Source organism: Miniopterus natalensis, chromosome 2 (genome assembly GCF_054644295.1).
Source record: "Miniopterus natalensis isolate mMinNat1 chromosome 2, mMinNat1.hap1, whole genome shotgun sequence".
NCBI lineage: Eukaryota > Metazoa > Chordata > Mammalia > Chiroptera > Miniopteridae > Miniopterus > Miniopterus natalensis.
This window is the reverse complement of record NC_142082.1, coordinates 72,697,162-72,717,281: the sequence shown is the minus strand read 5'-3', so window position 1 is coordinate 72,717,281 and position 20,120 is coordinate 72,697,162. Positions and strand designations below refer to the sequence as shown.

At 36.0% G+C, this 20,120-nt stretch overlaps 1 protein-coding gene across 5 annotated transcripts in view; it reads left to right on the top strand.

The window, feature by feature from the left end:
• Positions 1-19,884, top strand: part of CCDC122 (coiled-coil domain containing 122) — a 28,395-nt gene extending 8,511 nt beyond the window's left edge. For 2 of the 5 annotated variants that reach the window (XM_016205422.2, XM_016205423.2), the window contains 6 exons: positions 1,425-1,527; positions 3,017-3,106; positions 3,609-3,724; positions 11,737-12,135; positions 14,732-14,848; positions 18,889-19,884. In XM_016205422.2, the coding sequence (XP_016060908.2) occupies positions 3,061-3,106; positions 3,609-3,724; positions 11,737-12,135; positions 14,732-14,848; positions 18,889-19,038 (828 nt within the window). In that variant the 5' untranslated portion in view covers positions 1,425-1,527; positions 3,017-3,060 and the 3' untranslated portion in view covers positions 19,039-19,884. Of the gene's footprint in view, positions 1-1,424; positions 1,528-2,370; positions 3,107-3,608; positions 3,725-10,339; positions 10,537-11,736; positions 12,136-14,731; positions 14,849-18,888 lie in introns of those variants that run through there. The other 3 variants (XM_016205424.2, XM_016205421.2, XM_016205425.2) reach the window with 3 other exon arrangements.
• The last annotated feature ends 236 nt before the right edge of the window (positions 19,885-20,120 follow it).

Genomic DNA, 20,120 nt, shown 5'->3' with positions numbered 1-20,120 from the left:
ACAGCACAGTAGTTAAGGGTATATATTTAGAACGTAGTCAGATTTGCTTTTTCTGCCACCTACCAACATCCCTGCCCTTTGCAGAGCTCTATGTACCAGCAAGGGAAAGTCCCACACACTTAGCTTATGTTCAACTGCTATTTTCCTGAAAACAAGGGTTGTTACAGATCTGTGTTCTACTCCTGAAAACCCAGAAAAGATACTATAAAGGCCCTGTTGATAACAAGACACATAGGATAAGGAAGTCCTGTCATATCCATCTGCAGTCTCTTCCAAGTGAACTCGCCTTAGGCTGCAATGCCTCAAGTGTGAGCATGCTGGCATCCTGAGTCTGGCTGGCAGAGATAGGCATATGGCTCTCCATAAAAAAAGACCAGCAATAGGGTTGTGGTTGTTAGTAGGGCTGTTTGTTGGTATTCTGACTCCACTCCTCTTTGGGTTTATAGTGGAAATCATTTCCTTATTATCTAAACTTGGGTGTGACCACAAACTGGCTTTGGCCAATGGAATGTGAGTAGGGGTTATGTGGGCCATTTCTGGACAGAAGACTTTGAGAGCAGGACTTGCCATGTTTCTTTTCCTCTGCCATGTTGATTGGGGAAACTCTTATCAATATGGAGCCTCCATCAGCCTGAGTTCCCTTAGATGGGAAGAACCTCCCTGCCAACCTGGTATTAACATATAGCATCATAAGAAAAAAACCTTCATTGTTTTAAACCAGGGAGATTTTGAGGTTATTAATGCAGCACAACTTTGCCTATCTTTTTTACATTTATTTTTTATTATATTTGACATACAATTTTATATTAGTTTCAGGTGTACAAGATAGAACTTTAAAGGTAAAGTGATGAATGATTAAGTTGGTTCAAGAAGTATGATAGGAAAGGGAGTGGACAGCAAGCATCTTGGCTATAAAGAAGAACAAAGAAATAGCTGAAGGGGATTGTAGGGTAAAGGAAGGGTGGTTGTTGTTGATTTTATGATAGGCTTTTCAGAACAATATCTTTGACTAAGTTAAGAAGGAAATTCTATTGATAGAACATTTGAAATATTAATGCTCTTGAAGAGAGAGGAGTACAAAAGTGGAGGCTTGGCCTTAGATGGGAGCAAGGACACTTTATTCATTGCAAGAGAAGGATAGACTAGATATAGGTACTGGTGCAGGAAGACTGGTAAATGGGGTGATTTGCCATCCTCTCTGATTTTTCTGCTTTCTCAGTTAAATAAGTAGCTGGATTTTCAGCTAAAAGAGGGAAGATATGGGAGGTTTGAAGACAGAGGAGAAGGAGTGAAATAAATATCTGTGAAATGTGGTGAATCCTAATGACCTAGTGTCAGTGGTCCACTTGACACACATAGTTTTGAATTTAAAATGATACTACAGAATAGGTGTTTTTTTTGTTTGTTTGTTTGTTTGTTTGTAGGCACTTCAGCAACTGGAGCATAAGCAAAGCAACTGGTTGGGATTTTCCCAGGGAAATAGCACAGTGAGAGAGCCATAAGAGAATGCTAAGGAATCTAAGCCAGGTAAGAAGTGAAGTGAATACATGAGGGGCTGAGGGAGTGTGAAAATGTGGAAGAGTCCATGTGGTTGAACAGCTCTTGTAGTCAAAATGCTGGAGGAATGAACTAGAAATGAAAAATAAGAGTTTGAATCTGAGATTGTGAATGAGGTGTAGTTATAACCTGTGGGTGGTTGGGGAGGATGGATGAGAGCAGAAATCCAAGAACTAAGAGGTCAAGGTATTGTGTGGATGTTGAAATCCCAAAGAAATATAAGAGGAGTAGTAATAGAGGCATAGTAAATTCGATGCTGTAATCTAGGAGTGAGGTGTAGAGATCTGGAAGTCAACTGACAGCAGCAAGGAAGGGCAAAGCTTATATAATAGCCTGATGGCATGAACTCCAAAGAAACTAAGTCATTTTAGGGAGAGTAGAGGATAACAGTTTGGCAGTAGTAACAGAGATCAGGAAAAATGCCTCACGTCCAGACTCAGTGACTTGAGGATGAGAAAGCAGTATCTCTGAGGATTTGAGTTCTAACAGAAAAAAAGGTGAAGGAGAAGTGTACTGAAGAGGTCGAATATGGAGCCGATTTTGCTCAAGATGGACTAGGAGTTCTAGGGGTCACAGTGGAGGGATACAAAGTAGTTGGGGAGTGGGTAACATACCAAATTAAGGGACTTACTAAGCCTAATAAGGATGAGTCTTCATGATTAGGAATGACCTGGGGCCTTAGGCTTCTTGCGAGTGGGGTTAACAGGAATGTGAGGCATAATGGGAAAAAGGCCTACAGTGTCTTAGGCAGATTGTGGAGATGACAATATGATTTGCAGGAGAAACAGGGGACTCTCCTAACTGCCAACCCAGCTTTCACTTGCTGTGTTGGTAGAGGTAGGAACCCTTTCAATCTTTCAAAGAAGAATACCCCTTCATCTTATCAGTTACTCCTAGATATAGAAGAGATTAAAGTATGATTTTAAAGCTGCACAGGGCTTACTCTGGCCAGAATAGCACTGGACAGGAGTGCTACATTTTCTACATCCTATACCCATGGCAGAAATTGCTAATCCAACTTGGCACTGTTTCTCCCTGACTCTGGCTATAGTTGTAGAATCCATTTCATCACAGTACTGGAGGTACCAGCTACTAATCCATAGTAATTAATTACTCACTGAGTATGTCAGTTACTGTGCTGAGCATGTTATATAGATATTACTTTAATTATTACAACAGCCCTGTGCAGTTTTACAGATGAGGACACCAATGACCAAAAAAGTGAAAAAACTTGCTCAAGATCATAAAAGGTGAAAAGCAGGAGAACCAAGATTCAAGTACAGATCTACTTTCCTCCAAAAATCTCTCACCAATTACAATTTAATTGTTGGAACTAATGATGAAATGTTATTGACATCCCTATGTAGTATTTGGCATTTAATTTACTTTTAGGATCACCAGGATATACAAAAAAACAACAAAGAAAAGTGAAAAATTATCACCATTGATTATTTTGTAGGAATAAAGAAGGTGAACCAAAAAGGGGGAAAGAGGCACAGAAGAATGTCAGGCAACCAGGAAAGGGAGAGCCAAGGAGTTCCTGAAGACGGTAATGAAGCAATATTAAATAAATAAAACATAAGCAGCAACAAAGAAGTACGGAATAGGGTAATTGTGTTAAAATTTATAGAAAATTAGAATACTGGGAAGCTGTTAAATTTCTCCAGGAAGAAACTTATTCAGTATTTAGAAAAGGTACAACAACCTGAAAATGCAGGCCTATAATGAAAATTCATCAACTATAATTGCTATATTGTTGCTATGGTGGCAGTATAATTATAGTATGTGTGCTAGTGGTCTGGATAAAAACGATTGGGACAATCAAAATATTTATACTGTTCAATAAAGAAATAGGTATAACATTGCAGTAGGCTATTTTGAATTGTCTATTATTATGGCTTTTGATTTTGGTTTTGTTTATAGTCAGAAAAGGAAAATTACCAACCCTAAATTTATTTATGAAAAAACATTACATTTTTAATGACTTTGAGTAAAGAAACATGACTTATTTGCATTTAAATTTTTATTATGTACATTATTCCTTTGTCTAGCTCTGGCTAAGCAAGACACATCTTCATTAACTGATGCTGTAGAGCAAGTTGCAAAGCAACAACAATCACAAACAACAGAAATAGAAAAAAACAAAAAAATTCTGTTTCATTTGCAGGTAATCTGTTTCATACTGTCTTCTAAATGAGTCTTTATTTTCTTCAAAACTACATTAAATTAGCAACAATTTATTGAGAATACTTAATTTGGGTAGTCAATTTTAAACCCATACTTTTTATATTTATCCCTTTCTTAATTATTCTTTTATCCCTAAATGAAAACTCTTTGAGTATTCCAGTTTTGTGGAACATTTTATATACCCAGTATACAAATATTCAACAATGTCATTGCAACTGTAGTATGAGCATATAAAACCCAATGTGTCACATAGAATTATTTGAAATTCACTTCTATTTGATACTTTTTCCTAAAATGCTGAATTTAAGGAAGGTTAAGTTTTAAGCCAGTGTTTAGAAAGCTATGGCTTTGAGTTACTAGTTATTAGTGAACATTTTAAGTAGATAAGGAACACTTCAGTGTTTCTTATATTTCATAATGTATTTATAATTTCACTACAGGGAATCTCAAAGCCATGTTTGGTTTTTGCATGCAGCATAATTAAATAACTATATTCTGTTGGTGTAGCTGAAAAAGCAAAATGGAAACAGTTCCCTTACTATGTGCTTTGTAAAGGTTTTTTATTAAATATCTCCTAGAAATGAAGAGGTTTTAGAGATGAACTGCCTAGTTTGAAAGACAAGATTTGCTACTTCCAGCCCCATGGTTTAATTCTTTGTGCTTCTGTTTTCTCCTTTTTAAAATGGATATAATAATAAGTCCTGCCTATAAGGTTTTCATGATGATTAAATTAATTACTTCTTGTAAACATTACATAAGATATCCTTGCTGGGGCCCTGGTGGACAGTATAGGACTGGATTTTTATACTGGGCTTTAGGTATTAATGCATCAGCAGAGATATGATGATAATTATACTGTCATGGTTATATGTATTTCTTATAAATATTTGCATTGCATTACTCACTGTTAGAAAACAATACATGTTTACGAAAGAATATGATATAAAATAGTAATGTCTTTGATTTCTATAAAGAAATTTTCTCTTTGAAACACTTCTGTTTTTAAACAGAAATAAGTGTCTGTTGTTTAAGCCACCCAGTCTATGGTACTTTGTTATGGCAGTTTCACAGATGTTATTTCACTTATATTGAGGGCCTACTTTCTATTAAGCATTTTGCTGAACATGGTCCACTTTTTAAGTTTCTCATTATCTTTTGAAGAGGGAGACAAAGAAGTAAACACATGTTGCGTGAAGGGCGGCAGTGTCAACAAAAGCGGCATGAATATAGATTTAACACTGGAGTGATCACAAAGAAAGTTATCTTCAGTTGAGTTTTAAAGGACAGTTAGAGTTCACTTGAATGATTGGGTATGTGGGACAGGTTTAAGGGTTAGGGGGTGAGAAGGAGAGTATTCCAAATAAAAAGAATCTGAGAAAATTCATAGGGGCCTGAAATAGCATTGGCATGTTCATAGAACTATAAGTAGTTCAGTGGTGCTATAGCATAAAGTGTGTTTTGAGAAGTGGTGAGAGATGTATGCCAAGGTATGAAACTTGGGCTTTACTTTATTTCTTCCCTCCCCCGCCTTGGGCTTTACTTTAAAGGTGATGGGTAGTTTCCTTTAAGCAAGGAAGCAAGTGATTAAATTTATGTTTTAGAAGGAAAATTCTAGATGTGTAATAAAACACTTGTCATAATAAAACAGCCATTCATGATAAACACTCTCAGCAAACTAGGAATAGAAGTTTCTCAGTCTAAAAAAGGGCATCTACATAAATTCTACAGCCAACTTTATTCCTAATGGTGAAAGACTGGATGTTTTTCTCCTAAGATCAGTAACAAAGCAAGGATGTATACTCTTACCACTTCTTCTCATTCTTTGCAGCTCGTGGACCAAGCTACTGCAATCATGCAAGAAAATAAAATAAAAGGCATCCAGATTGGAAAGGAGGAAGTAAAACTTTTTATTCACAAACATGATTATATTTAGAAAATGCTAAGAAATCTATTTTTTTTTAAAGCTGTTAGGACTAATAAGTGAGTTTTGAAAGCTTATAAGATTAACTATAAAAGTCAGTTGTATTTCTATATATTGGAAGAGTCAGAAATTAAATTTAAAAAGCAATATCAATTACAGTAGCATCAAAACTATGAAATTCTTAGGGGTAAATTTGACAAAAGGTTTGTGTTATGATCCGAATGTTTATGTCCCCCCAAAATTCATATGTTGAAGCCCCAACCCCCAGTGTGATTAAATTTGGAGATGGGGCCTTTGGGAGGTAATTAAGCTTAGATGAGATCATAAAGGTATTGATAGGATCAGTGCCCTTATAAGGAGAAACACCAGAGTGCTTGCTCCCTCTCCCCTTTCTGTCATGTGAGGACCCAGTGAGAAGGCAGCCTTCTACACACCAGGAAGAGTTCTCACTAGTATTGGACCATGCTGATACCTTTTCCAGCCTCCAGAACTGTGAGAAATAAACTTCTGTTGTTTAAGCCACTAAGTCTATTGTATTTTGTTATGGCAGCCCAAGCAGACTAAGAAAATTTGTAAGAGCTATATACTGAGAACTGCAAATCATTGCTGAGAGAAATTAAAGACTAAAATAAACACAGAGATATACCATTTTCACAAGTCAGAAAATTCAGTTCTTTCAATTTTATCTATAGTTGGAAATCAATTTCGATCAAAATCCCAGCATGCTGTTTTTGGAGAAATTGATAGACTGATTCTGAAAGTCATATGGAAATCCAAAGGACTAAGAATAGCCAAAGCAACTTTGAAGAAGAAGAATGTTGGATGTTCTTACATTACCTTATTTTAAAATTTATTATAGAGTACAGTAATCAGGACAGTGTGATATGGCATAAAGATGGACATACAGATCTATGGAACAGAATAGTGTCCAGAAGTAGCTCCACATATATCAATTGATTTCAAAGAGGTGCTGTTATGGACAAAATGTTTGTGTTTCCCCCATGGCATGTGGAGGGGGAGCATTTGGGAGATAATTAAGTTTTGATGAGGTTATGATGGTGGGGCTCCTGTGATGGGATTGTAAGAAGAGAAAGAGACCGCAGAGGTTTCTTTCTCTCTCTCTCTCATTTGAGGACACAGCTAGAAGGTGGTTGTCTGCAAGCCAGGAACATGGCTCTCACCAGGAACTGAATCTGCTACACCTTGATTTTGGACTTCCTAGCTTCCAGACAGACCTATGAGAAATAAGCATCTGTTGTTTAAGCCACCAGTCTATGGTATTTTGTTATAGCAGTCTAAGCTAAGACAGGTGCCAAGGCAATTCATTAAAAAACAAATAGTGGAGGACAGTCACATGCAAAAACAGTGATATCAATTTTCACCTCATACTACATACAAATATTAACTCAAAATGAATGATGGGCCTAAACGTAAGAATTAAAACTACATAGTGTCTAGGAGAAAACAGGGGAAAAGACTAGTGATGTTAGATTTGCAAAGATATTTTAAATAGGACACAACTTTTTTTTAATTGGATTTTATCAAATTTTTTTTTAGCCTCAACTGAGGATATGTTTTTGATTTTTAGAGAGAGAGGAAGGGGGAGAGAGAGAGAAACATCGAAGTGATGAAAACATCGATAGGTTCCCTCCTGGACCTGCCCTGACCAGGGATTGAACCCACAACCTTTTAGTATACAGGATGATGCTCCAACCAACTGAGTCACCCAGCCAGGGCTCATCAAATATTTCTTTAAAGTTTTTGTTCAAAAGATGCCATAATGGCCTGGCTGGTGTTGCTCAGTGGTTGAGCATCAACCTATGAACCCGGAGGTCATGGTTTGAATCCCAGTTAGGGCACAGGCCCTGATTGTGGGCTCAGTCCCCAGTAGAGGGAGTGCAGGAGGCAGCAGATTGATGATTCTCATCAATGATGTTTCTGTCTCTTTCTCCCTTTCCCTTCCTCTCTCTGTAATCAATAAAAACATATTTTTTAAAAAAGACTATAATGAAAATGAATGAGAAGTATATTTTCTGCAACCCTCTGGGAATTTGGGTTGTCATAGACTGGCAGAAAATATTTAAAGACATATCTGACAATGTACATGTATTTACACTATATAAAGAACTTTTATTATTTAAGAAGGCAATTAAAAATGGGCAAAACATTTCAATAGTCATTTCATCAAAGAAGATATTACAAAAGACAAGCACATGAAAAGATACTCAATATCATTAATCATTAAGAAAATGCAAATTGAAATTATAATGAGATAGCACTCAATACCCACTAGAATGACTAAATTTAAAAAGACTGACTGTACCAAATGTTGGTGCAGATATGGAAGAACAGAACTCTCAGACCCTGTTATTTGGGATGTAAAATGGTGTAACCACCTGGGAAAACAGCTTACAGTTTTTTAAAAGGTTAGAATATATCTACCATATAACCCAGCTCTCCAATGTCTAGATATTTGTTTACACGAGAGAAATAAAAGTGTATGCCCATTGGAAAATTGGAAATAACCCAAATGCCCATCAGTTGAACAAATAAACAAAATGTGATATATCCACACAAGGAATAGTACTTGGCAATAAAAAGGAAAGGCTATTGATATATCCAACAACATGGATGAGTCAATTATGCTGAGTAAAAAGGAGTGAGTCTCTATATTTTGTGTAATTATATAAAATTCCCAAAAATGTAAACAAATCTTTAGTGACAGATAGCAGGTGAATTGTTACCTGGAAACAGAGATGAAGAGGGAAAGATGTATTGTAAAGCAGTAGGAAGAAACTTTTGTGGGTAATGGATATGTCTATTGTGTTCATTGTGATGGTCTCATGAGCATAAAAGTATGTCAAAATTCATCAGGCCATAAAGTTTAAGTATCTGTGGTTTATTTACATCAAGTATACTTTAATCTGTAAACAAACAAAAACGGGGGGGGGAGGGAGAGGGAGGGAGAAGAGGAAAGAAGAAGGGGGAGGGAGGCAAAAAAGGGAAGGAGGAGACGTGAAGGGGAAGGTGAGGTGAAGGGGAAGGAGAACAGCAACAATAGGAGAAATATAATTCCAATGAAAGGGATTGAAGGAGAAATGGAGTGTAAGAGGAACTGACTAAAGACAGGAAGAAAAGTAAACAGTCTTTTACACTAGTCCAGGAAAGAAGAGATAATGACTGAATCAGGGGAAATGTCATCTGTCCCCATATTAATCAATAGAGTCAATAGCTTGATCTTCTTGGCAGGACATGTGCCCCATTCCTGACCATCCCACGTGCATCACTAGTCATGCAGGTAATAAATATTTACTGAGCACCGCTCTGTGCCAGGTGCTGGAAAGATGGTGGTAAAAAATGATAGACAAGGTTACTGCACCCATGGAGCTTACTTTATATAGTAAGGGAAGGCAGCAATAAAGAAATAAAAAGATGGTTACCCCATTGATTGATGTGTTAAAAAAGAAATACAATAGGATAATGTGTAGAGAGTAACTGGGGTGGAGGGTGGGTGATTATATTTTGACTCTGGGAAGACTGTTCTGAGAATGAATGATAAAGCTGAGTTGTGAAAGACAACACACTAATAGGTGATAGCCAGGGGTAGAGAATTCTAAATTAGAACAATTACAAATACCCTTAAAGAACTAGGGATATTTAATAAACAGAAAGGGGTCTGGAGGATGAGAAAAATATGAGAAAGATGGAACTGTAGATAGAGACTAGAGCATAGATGACCCTGTAAGCTATGTTAGCTATTTGAAATTATTATTAATGCAATGGAAAACTGTTAAAGGATCTTGAACAGGTAAGTAACCTGATGTGATTTATGATTTTAAAATATTCTTCTACCTAATATATGGGGCCTAGTTCAGGTACAGGGGGAAGAATGGAAACAGGAAGATCAATAGAAGCTAGGCTGTGCTAAAAAAAGAAATAGATAAGAAGTGAATCTGGGCTTTTATTTTGGAGGCCAAACCAGCAAGATTTGCAGGTAAATAAGGTGTTGGGGGTAAGGTAAAGGGAAGAGTTAAGAATGACTCCTAGATTTGGGGGTATTCAGGTGGCAAGTGGTACAGTTTATTGAAATCTGGAAGACTGGGGAAGGAACTTGCTGAGTGTGTAAATTTAAATTTCTTTTATGAACATGTATAGTTGACATGTCTATTAGATATAGAAATAGAAAAGTGAACTGGAGATAAAGATTGAGATTCATCAGCATGTTGTATTTTTAGCTGTACTCCCCTCTCTTGTCTTCGCCAGAAAGAGGATAGATTGGGTCTGCTTTTTAGTGCAGTGACTTCCTCCAAAAATTATGTGTTCAAAAAGTATAACCATATTAGATAGAAAAAAAGATGGAGGATGGCCTGCAGAGTTGTTCTGTTGGCAGTTAGATCTAGATAATAAAGAGAAGGAAGGACATAGGATGGCTCCCAAAGTAGTACCATTAGTTAATTTGTGAAAATAGGAGTGTGATAATTTTCATTTTGGTCCCAACTCTTCATCCTTGTGTACATTCAGACCCTTTGCCATGTATGATTATAATGCCCTCCCGTAACGGGTGCGCGTACATCTGCCCCTTGGCTGTGAGTTTCATTATGTGACCAGCTGGGATGTGAGCAGATGTTGTTTGAGCAGAAGCTTGAAAAAGCTGTTCCATAATTGGGCTTCCATTCTTCTACATCTGCTATCATCATGAGAAGGACATGCTTGCCCTGGCCCGCTGGAGGATAAGATACATGTGGTGCAAAGGCAAGAGACCCCCGCTGGCCGTCAGCCAAACCAAATCATCTAACAGCTGGCCAACCCCCAGACATTTGAGCAAATCCAACCAAGGTCAACATCTAGCCAACTTCAACTGTTCCAGTCATGTGAGCAATAAACACTTATTTTTTAAGTCACTGAGGTTTTATCATTCTGACAGTACATCATTGATACGAGGGAAGAACAGAATGGGATGGAGGGGAGAACAGAATGGGATAGTCTGATTTTTGGCATGATGCATTTGAGATGGCTAGTGGCAGCTGGGTGTAGGACTCAGCAGCCACTTAAGTTTTTTGAATTATCAGCATAGACGGAGCTTAAGATGCAAGTATGGATAAGGTTACCCAAGGAATATATATAGAATGAAAGGAGAAAATTATGATGACTGCACCCTAAGGAAGACCTGCATTTGAAGGAACCGTTGTGACTGAGAAGGAATTCCCAGAGATATGTGGGGAGAACTAGAGAAGAGTGGTGATGTGAAAATAAGAAACATACAGAGAACCAACTGATGGTTGCCAGAGGGGAAGGGTGCTGGGGGACTGGGTGAAAAAGGTGAAGGGATTGAGAAGTACAGTTGGTAGTTACAAAATAGTCATGGGATGTAAAGTACAGCATAGGAAATATAGTCAATAATATTGTAATGATGTAAGGTGCCAGTTGGGTACTGGAAATATCAGGGGAAACACTTTGTAAAGTATATTATTGTCCAACTACTATGCAGTACACCTGAAACTAATACAAAATGATGTTGAATGTCAACTGTAATTGAAAAACTAAAAAAGATAAAAAGATTACTAGAATTCCCAAATGCCCAGAGAGGTAAGGTAGACATCTTTATACTCATTTTACAAATGAAGAAAGTGAGATTTGGATAGGTTAATTAAGTTTGCCATGTATGATCATCCCAACTTATAAATAATAGTAAGGGAACTAGAACCTAGGTCTTTTGATTTTTTAACCCAGGGCTTTATCACTTGTATCATGTTGTCTTTCTTCAGTGTGTATTTCTGATGTAAATATCTTACTAAAGTATCTTTTACATATAAAATGTTAAGACAAATGATAAATTTTTAATATTTAGAATTATATGAACATTAAAAATAAGAAAGATATAATTGGGCCCCCTCTGAGATTATAACACAATTTTGTTACATTATTGAATGTTTCCTCCATTATACATCAATTTTTCTATATCTGATCAATATTTTTTTATGTTGTGATTTCCTACACACACTGTGGATAGAAATATGACTTTCATGTTGAGTATCATGAATTGATAATAATAATTTTGAAATATTTTACAGAATGAACTTCATGAGCTAGAAAAACAAAAAGCATCTATTTCTGCAGAAACTAAAGAAACAGAAAAGCTAATTTATCAGCAAGATGCTGCCATAGAGAATAGTAAACTTCAGTGTGAAAACCTGGAAACACAAATCAAATCCTTACATACAGAAAATGTAAAGCTTAAATTTGACATAGAGTCAGCCCAAGAAGATTTCGAGGAACACACGATAAGATATAATGAATACTATGCAAAAATAAAATTGCATAAAGATAGTTGGAGGGAGGAAGAAAGCAAATGGTCATTTGTGACTGAACTCCATGAAAAACAAGATCTTGTAAAAAAACTAAAGACAATGAAAGAGGAACTTAGGCAAGATCTTCAGGATCCAGAAGGAAACCGGATGAAACAAGTACAGGTTTGAAATATCACTTATTAAAACTTTTTCTTTTCTCGTTCTTCTTTTTTTTTTTTAAATCCTTACCCAAGGACATGCTTAGAGAGAGGATGGGAGAGAGGGGGGCAGAGAGAGAGAAACATTGATGTGAGATAAATATCAATCAGTTGCCTTTACTTTAGTTCATGCCCCAACTGGGGATTGAACCTGCAACCCAGATAATGTGCCCTGACCAGGAACTGAACTGGCAACCTTTTGGTGCACAGGACAATGCTCAACCAACTGAGCCACTCTGGCTGGGCTATTCTTTTTGTTTTCATGTACAGTAAACCCTCGATTTTGCAGACCTTGATTTAACTGACTTTGGATTTAACAGGCAGAATTTCCGGTCTATATCTCATATGTGAAAATTAACACCCTGTTAATTTAATATTTAAAAATTTTTTATTTTTTTTAAATATTTTTATTGATTTCAGGGAGAGGAAGGGAGAGAGAGAGAGAGAGAGAGAGAGAAACATCAATAATGAGAGAGTCATTAATCGGTTGCCTCTTGCACACTCCCCACTGGAGATTGAGCCCATAACACAGGCATGCGCCCTGACCAGAATCGAACCGTGATCTCCTGGATCATAGGTCCATGCTCAACTGCTGAGCCAGGCCAGCCGGGCCACCCTGTTAATTTTAAAATGCTTTTAACCAAGATTTGCTTGTAATTAAATTAACAGATTTTTTTTTTATTCACAGTTATTTTAAACAAATTTTAGCCAATAGGCCATATGTTGGAAAAAACACTGTAGTAATTTCATCAACATAAATAAATATTACATATCTACAACTGTAGTCTATATATTTAAATCCAAGAGTCATTGCTTGTAAACAATGTTTGGCGAATGATTAGCATGCGATCACACCACAGCACTCATGGTAATTGGTTCTGTTGTCTCCTGGCTTGACTTGTTTGACTTCCTGCAGCAGGTCTTTTTTTTTTTTTTAATATGTCTATTGATTTCAGAGAGAAGAAGGGAGAGGGAGAGGGAGAGGGAGAGAGAGAGAGAGAAACATCAATGATGAGAGAATCATTGATCGGCTGCCTCCTGCACATCCCCCACTGGGGATTGAGCCCGCAACCCAGGCATGTGCCCTGACCAGAATCAAACCATGACCCCCTAGATCATAGGTGCATGCTCACTCGCTGAGCCATGATGGCTGGGCTCTGCAGCAAGTTTAACGCTTGCTGGCCAAGCCACACCCCAGCTGTATGCGTTTGTTTAAGAGCTGTGACTGGTGAATGCCCAAACTTACTAGACCTATTCATATAAATTTAAAATTACTGTAATACATGTAGAAAACTTTTCTGTGAAATTAAACTTTTGTTGTTGTTGTTAATCCTCACCCCAAGATATTTTTTCCATTGATGTTTTAGAGAGAGAGAGAGAGGGGAGGGGAGGGGAGGGGAGGGGAGGGGGGGGAGGGGAGGGGGGGGAGGGAGGGAGGGAGGGAGGGAGGGAGGGAGGGAGGGAGGGAGGGAGGGAGGGAGGGAGGGAGGGAGGGGGAGAAAAACATCGATGTGAAAGACAAATCAATTGGTTGCCTCCCACACTCAGGGATTAAACCTGCTACCCAGCTACATGCTCTTAACCAGGAATTGAACCCAAGACCCTTCAGTGCATGGGTCAATGCTCTAACCACTGAGAAACACTTGCCAGGGTAATTAAACTTTCATACATACTTAATTTTAATTACACAAACATGTCTACATAAGTAAAAACAGCTATACTACCTAATTTGTCAATTTTTAACACACTGGGGAAACCTACTTTATTATATAAAGGACTTTCGGCTTTAACAGACACCCCTTCGCCCAAATTAGTCCATCATATCGAGGTTTCACTGTATACTTATTAAGTGATAAATTTATCATTAACTTAATAAAATATCTATGGTTGTTTTAATGAGATTCAGAAACTATTTTCACAACTTAAAAAAACTTGGATAAGTACATGAGCTATGTAACAACTATGCCAAATGTGCAAATGCATAAAGAAAACATCCCTAAATCCCCTGTGGATTAATAAAAATGCATAATCAAACAAAATCATGGTGAACAATTAATCCATTTTTTCCAGAAAGTGTGACTCACAAAAGTGTTGAAACTCTAGCTTCTGAGCTAATGGATCAAGACCAATCCAAGTCAATTTAGTATGCTTAGTGCTGTTATGCAAACAATATGAATCAGTAATTGCAACTTATACATCTTTCTGTTTCTCTTACTATTCTTTGAAGACAGTGGGAGAGACAAACTTAAAATATCTATTATGTCTTGCTAGAGACTTGCAAGTTTCCTTTACACTATTGCTGGACAATTGTTAGTTGTTACTGGGCATGTTACTTCATTTAGATTTTAATTCTAAATGTTCAAACCTAAGGTTGGTTGGTTGGTTTGTTTAGACAGTAGTTTTTCTTTAAATTACTCATACCTGTGGAAGTAATATTCTAATTTTATTTATAAAAATTAAATATGACTAGTTTTATTAAATTATAGAAACACTGAAAATCTTGGATTTATATTGATCATTCATTGTTTGACTTGTATATTTTAAATTTTACAAACATACAGGAAGACATTACGAAGCTAAAGGATAAAATTACAACTATAAAAGCATCTATAATTGAAAAAACTTGTTTTCTTGAGGAAGAAAATAAGACACATGAAAAATTAAGAAAAGAAATAGAGGTAAGTCTTAATCACCTGGATTTCAATGTTTTATGGAATCCTTTCTTAAACTTATACTATATTGATCTTTCCACAGTTTACTCTTAATCCCCAAACAGCCAGAGAACAATAAAGAGCTATATAGAGCATTCGATAAGAACAAATCATTAATAGATCATTGGAAATAACTCCCTCATTCGAAAATATTCAAATATGAATGTATTCAGACAAAACAAGCACTTACTCCTATTTAAATCTGGCCTAAAATTTTTCCAGGTCTCATTCCACCAACAGCCTGGTACCCAATTAATCGATAGAAAACAGAGACTATTGAGTCAAAATGACCAGTCCTAGACATATCAGAGCCTCCTCAAAATAGAGTAAAAGGCAATGGAAGTCAGTATTACAAACCCTTCCAACTTCATATTTGCAATTATTGAGTTCAATTTAAAAAACTGATACACAAAATTAAAAGAGACTAAATTTGGGTACCACTGGTAGACTGCAATAGTCATTATTGTTTAGATGAATGGAAATGAAAATGGAGAAGAATATGTTGTTAAGAGCAAATAACTAATTTTCATCCTTAAGATATTAATTTGGAAAATAAAAAGATATATCTTTAACTTGCTTGTGACTAGTGTAATACAATTAAAAAGCATATGAGTTGCTCTGGCCGGGTGGCTCAGGTTGCGGGTTGGATTCCCAGTCAGGGCACATACCTAGGTTGTAGATTCGATCCCCCGTCGGAGCACCTACAGAGGCAATCGATCAATGTTTCTCCCTCACATAGATATTTTGTTCTCCTCTTTCCTCTTTCTCTAAAATCAATTAAAAAAAACAAAAATACATATCGTTGGATGGGGATTTTAAAAAATCTGTATATTTATACTTTCATAAAAATATTTAACCATACTCTTTAAACAGCAGTAACAAATAGAAGTTACATGACATATACAAATGGCAGCAAGTGAATGCCGAGTCCCTTAAGTGCAGTATATTCTCCAGGGTAGAAAAATGAGATTGTGTGAGTGTTTGTTACATAATATGGAGAAATTGTGAACAATACAGAATTTAGCAATATATTTTACATAAATAGAGTTCTTCTCTAAATAGGGTAGCAGCCTTTGATTTACAAAAACTGTCTCATTTTACTTATGTATTCATTCATTAATTCGTTCAACATATTTATTGAGTTCATACTATGTGCCAATTACCCTTTTAAGTGCTTACAATAGAGTGGTGAACAAAGTAAATTGATAAAAGCCCCTTTCCTCATGGAACTTGTGTTCTAGTTGGAGAGACAGACATAAACAAGATATACAGTAAGTTATATAGCACCAGCTGTGGCTGGTGCTCTAGAGTCACACTAAGGGGAACTTGCACATCTCTTTTCTGATCTGTTGTGTGTTTATTTCATATGTTACCTACTGAAGGAAAATTTCAGAAGCAGGTTAATATGCAACCAACCACATTTATCGATTAACCAAACATTTTTTCCAGTTATTTTATATGTAAAATAAAGACATTATGAAGCTAAAGGACAGGTTATATATAGACATATGTAATATATACATATATATCAATGGATATATATCTTTTTGAATATATTCAATGTATAAAAATCTTTTGAACATAGCTCCATCATTAGGTATGATAATTAAGAAATTAAGAATAAGCTGATAATATTTCAGTTTATACCATATTTATTTCTAATCCTTTTAAAGTCATTTTCTACTTTCCAACATATCATCAGGCCTCATTCACCAATTTCAATGAATTACCTTCATTTGAAGAATTACCAAAAATTTAAAATTTAAAAAGATGTCTAAAGTTTATAGCAATTTATGTGAAGTGTTAGTTCACAAGTTTTCACCTTGTTTTTATAACAGTGTTTTGGAATGCTTAAAGTATCTTTGTCCCAGCTCCTCTGCTCTTCTGCGGCATTGTGCTTCAATATAATTGGTCTCCTTTGTAATGCTGTATGTTTTACTTTATGCATTTAAAACATTATTCTGAGGAGTCCGTAGTCTTCACTATATTGTCCAAATGATCCATGGCCTAATAAAGGTAAAGAAGCCCGGAACTAAGGGAGGAGCTGGGAAAGAAAGGGGGGGAGTTTTCCTGGGGGAGAAATAGACAAGATTCAACATGTAGTACAATCTGGTCCCCAATGACAGCTGAAGGGTAGAAAAGGGAGACAGGTTGGGGACAGAGTCTTAAGGCCCCAGAAACCAAGAATCTTGTCTTCCTACATCCTTCTTAGGCTATAAACTTATTTTTGACATATGTTATCTTGATAAATTTGGTGAATTGGTGTTTTGAGAAATTGATCCTTATTTGAATTGACTTAGAACCACCCTCCTGACTTGCAAGAGCATTCCCTTAAATAGAATTAAGAATGAAGAGGTAGCTTCTCAGCACTGTTATTCTGTCAGTTCATTTAAAAGTAGGTGTTTTACTACAGTGAAATGCCACTTCACACACACTAAGATGGCTGTGTTATAAAAAAGACAGATAATAAGTATTTTCAAGGATGTGAAGAAATTCAAACCCTTACACATTGATCATGGGAATGGAAAAATGGAAAACAGTCTGTTAGTTCAAATGGTTAAATATAAAGTTACCATATCACCCAGTAATTTCACTCCTAGGTATGTATGTACCCCAGAGAAAGGAAAACATGTCCACACAAAAACTTGTACATGAGTGTTCATAGCAGTATTATTCATAGTTAACAGAAAAGTGGGCACAACTGAAATATTTGTGAATTGATAAAGTGGATAAGTAAAATGTACTATATTATACAATGGAGTATTATTAGGCAATAAAAGGGAATGGAGTACTGATACACGCTAAAACATGGATGGTCCTTAAAAACGTGCTAAGTGAAAGAAGCAAGTCACAAAAGACCACATATTATATGATTCCACTTTATAAAATGTCCAGAATAGACAAATCTGTATAAAGAGAAAGTAGATTAGTGGTTGCCTGGTGCTAAGGGTGGGGGTGGGGGAATGGGGAGTCACTATTAATGGGTACTAGGTTTCATTTTGGGCTAATGAAAATGTTCTAAAATTGATTGCGGTGATGGTTGCACAACCCTGTGCATATACCAAAATCCATTAAATGGTATATTTTAAAGGATGGATTATATGGTCTGTGAATTATATCACAATAAAGCTGTTTAAAAAAAAAAAAAGTTCTTTGTATAGCCAACACTAATCTCAGAAATTACGACTTTTTTGTTCGCTTGTGCCCTGACACCAAAACCCTTGCACTTTTCACTGTGCTTCATTGCCTTCCAGTGTCACATTGTCTGGCTCAGCATACATACACTTCTACTTACTGGCAGGGAAATGGACAAGATCTAGACCTTTTAGATCAATGAGTCTGTATTTCAGTGAACCACCAGATACAGAAACAGCCATTACTGTTAACTGGTAACTGCTTGTTCAGTAGAAGGCACTCTATCACAGAAGTTTTACTTGGGTTCAAATGCCAAACATCATCACTTACTAGCTGGGAAACGGTGGTCAAATTAATCTCTTTACCTTTTGTTTCTTTATACAAAAATGGGTATTATAGCCCTGGCTGGTTTGGCTCAGTTGTTAGAGCATCAGCCCTCGGACTGAAGGGTCTTTGATTTGATTCTAGTCAAGGGCACTTGCCTTGGTTGCAGGCTCGATCCCTGGCCCCGGTCTCGGTGTGTGCAGGAGGCAGCCAATCGATGTGTCTCTCTCACATTGCTTCTCTCTCTCTCTTCCACTCTCTCTGAAAAGCAATGGAAAAAATATCCCCAGATGAGGATTTAAAAATATATATATCATAATATCCACATCATAAGGTATAAGAATTTAATAATACATAAAAAGTTCTCAGCACAGTATCTAACATGTAATAAATATCAAACAGTTATAATTACTGTTTATTTTATTACTATTTACAGTGATTAATTTCTAATCAAGTACTTCTCTCTTTAGAGTAGTCAAAACATTCCTTCTTACTGTTTACTATTTATCCTTCTCAAGCCCCATCAATGTGTATTCTTCTTTTCATAGGTACAACATAAGAGATATGGTGCAATTCTTAAGCGTTTGCATTGTCAGCTGAACAAGCTTCAGTCGAATAGAAGGCAATGGCAATGGAACATTCAGCACCTAGAAGAAACTGCCTCTGAACTAAGAAAGCGCATTGCAATGAAAGATTAACACGGCTGTAGGACAATGTAGAGCACAGAGCGTTCCCGCAAAAATTACGGGACAGAATGTTGAGAAATCATTTGGATTCTTTTTTGAAAAATGTATTTATTTTTATTAAAGTGTAGTTGACACACAATATTATATTTGTTTCACATGTGCAACACAGTGGTTCTACGTTTATATATCTTACCAGTGAGCTTCCACTATCAGAGGTCTGTCTTAATGACATATATTTTCTCTTTCTTGAATTAGTCCTTCCACCCCTACAATTGATAGCAGAAGATAGACAATAGGAATGCTTACAGAAGAAAAGTAGACTCTATGAACATTTTTCGTGTATAAGTTGTACTCACAAATGCCTGTTTATAAACTGTTGCCTTCACTATTATATGAAGTAAAAATTTAGAAGAAAAGAAACACTTGAATTTACAATGATTTAAATTATTAAGATATTTAAATGGTTGTCTGTTTCAAACTTTATTAGAACTTGGTTTTTTTACTACTGCCTTCATAGCAGTCCATAAATACTAACATTTAAATAATGCCATATGTTCAATGCCTCACATATGTTTCTTAGTTTTCTCTTTCATTCAGAAGCTAGCAATCACTTTGTTATTAGATAACATTTTTTGAGTGTTGCAAAGCATAAATTTTTTGTTCATGTTTCTGTCTACAAATTCTTTATTACTATTCTATGACTAAAGAAACATTGTGTAAGGCAAACTTATAAGCTCTTAAAAGAAAAATGTTAACCAATATAGACAAACTTTATTTTTGTTTGTTTGTTTTATTGAAAGGCAAATTCTCTGTCCATGGCAACAAATAAAAATTTTACTTGTCCCTTTTAAGGTAAAAGTGCTCTTTCTTATGGCTCCATTGAATAAAATTTTTTTAAGACTAAAAACAAAACACTAATTATTAAATACATGGTTTTTATTTTTTTAAGAAATTTAAATTTTGTTTTAATTATAGTTTACATTCAGTTTTATTTTTTTTGGTTTCAGGTGTACAGCATAGTGCTTAGACAATCATATACTTTACAAAGTACCCCCCCCCATATTTTCAGTACCTTGTAACCATGCATAGTTATC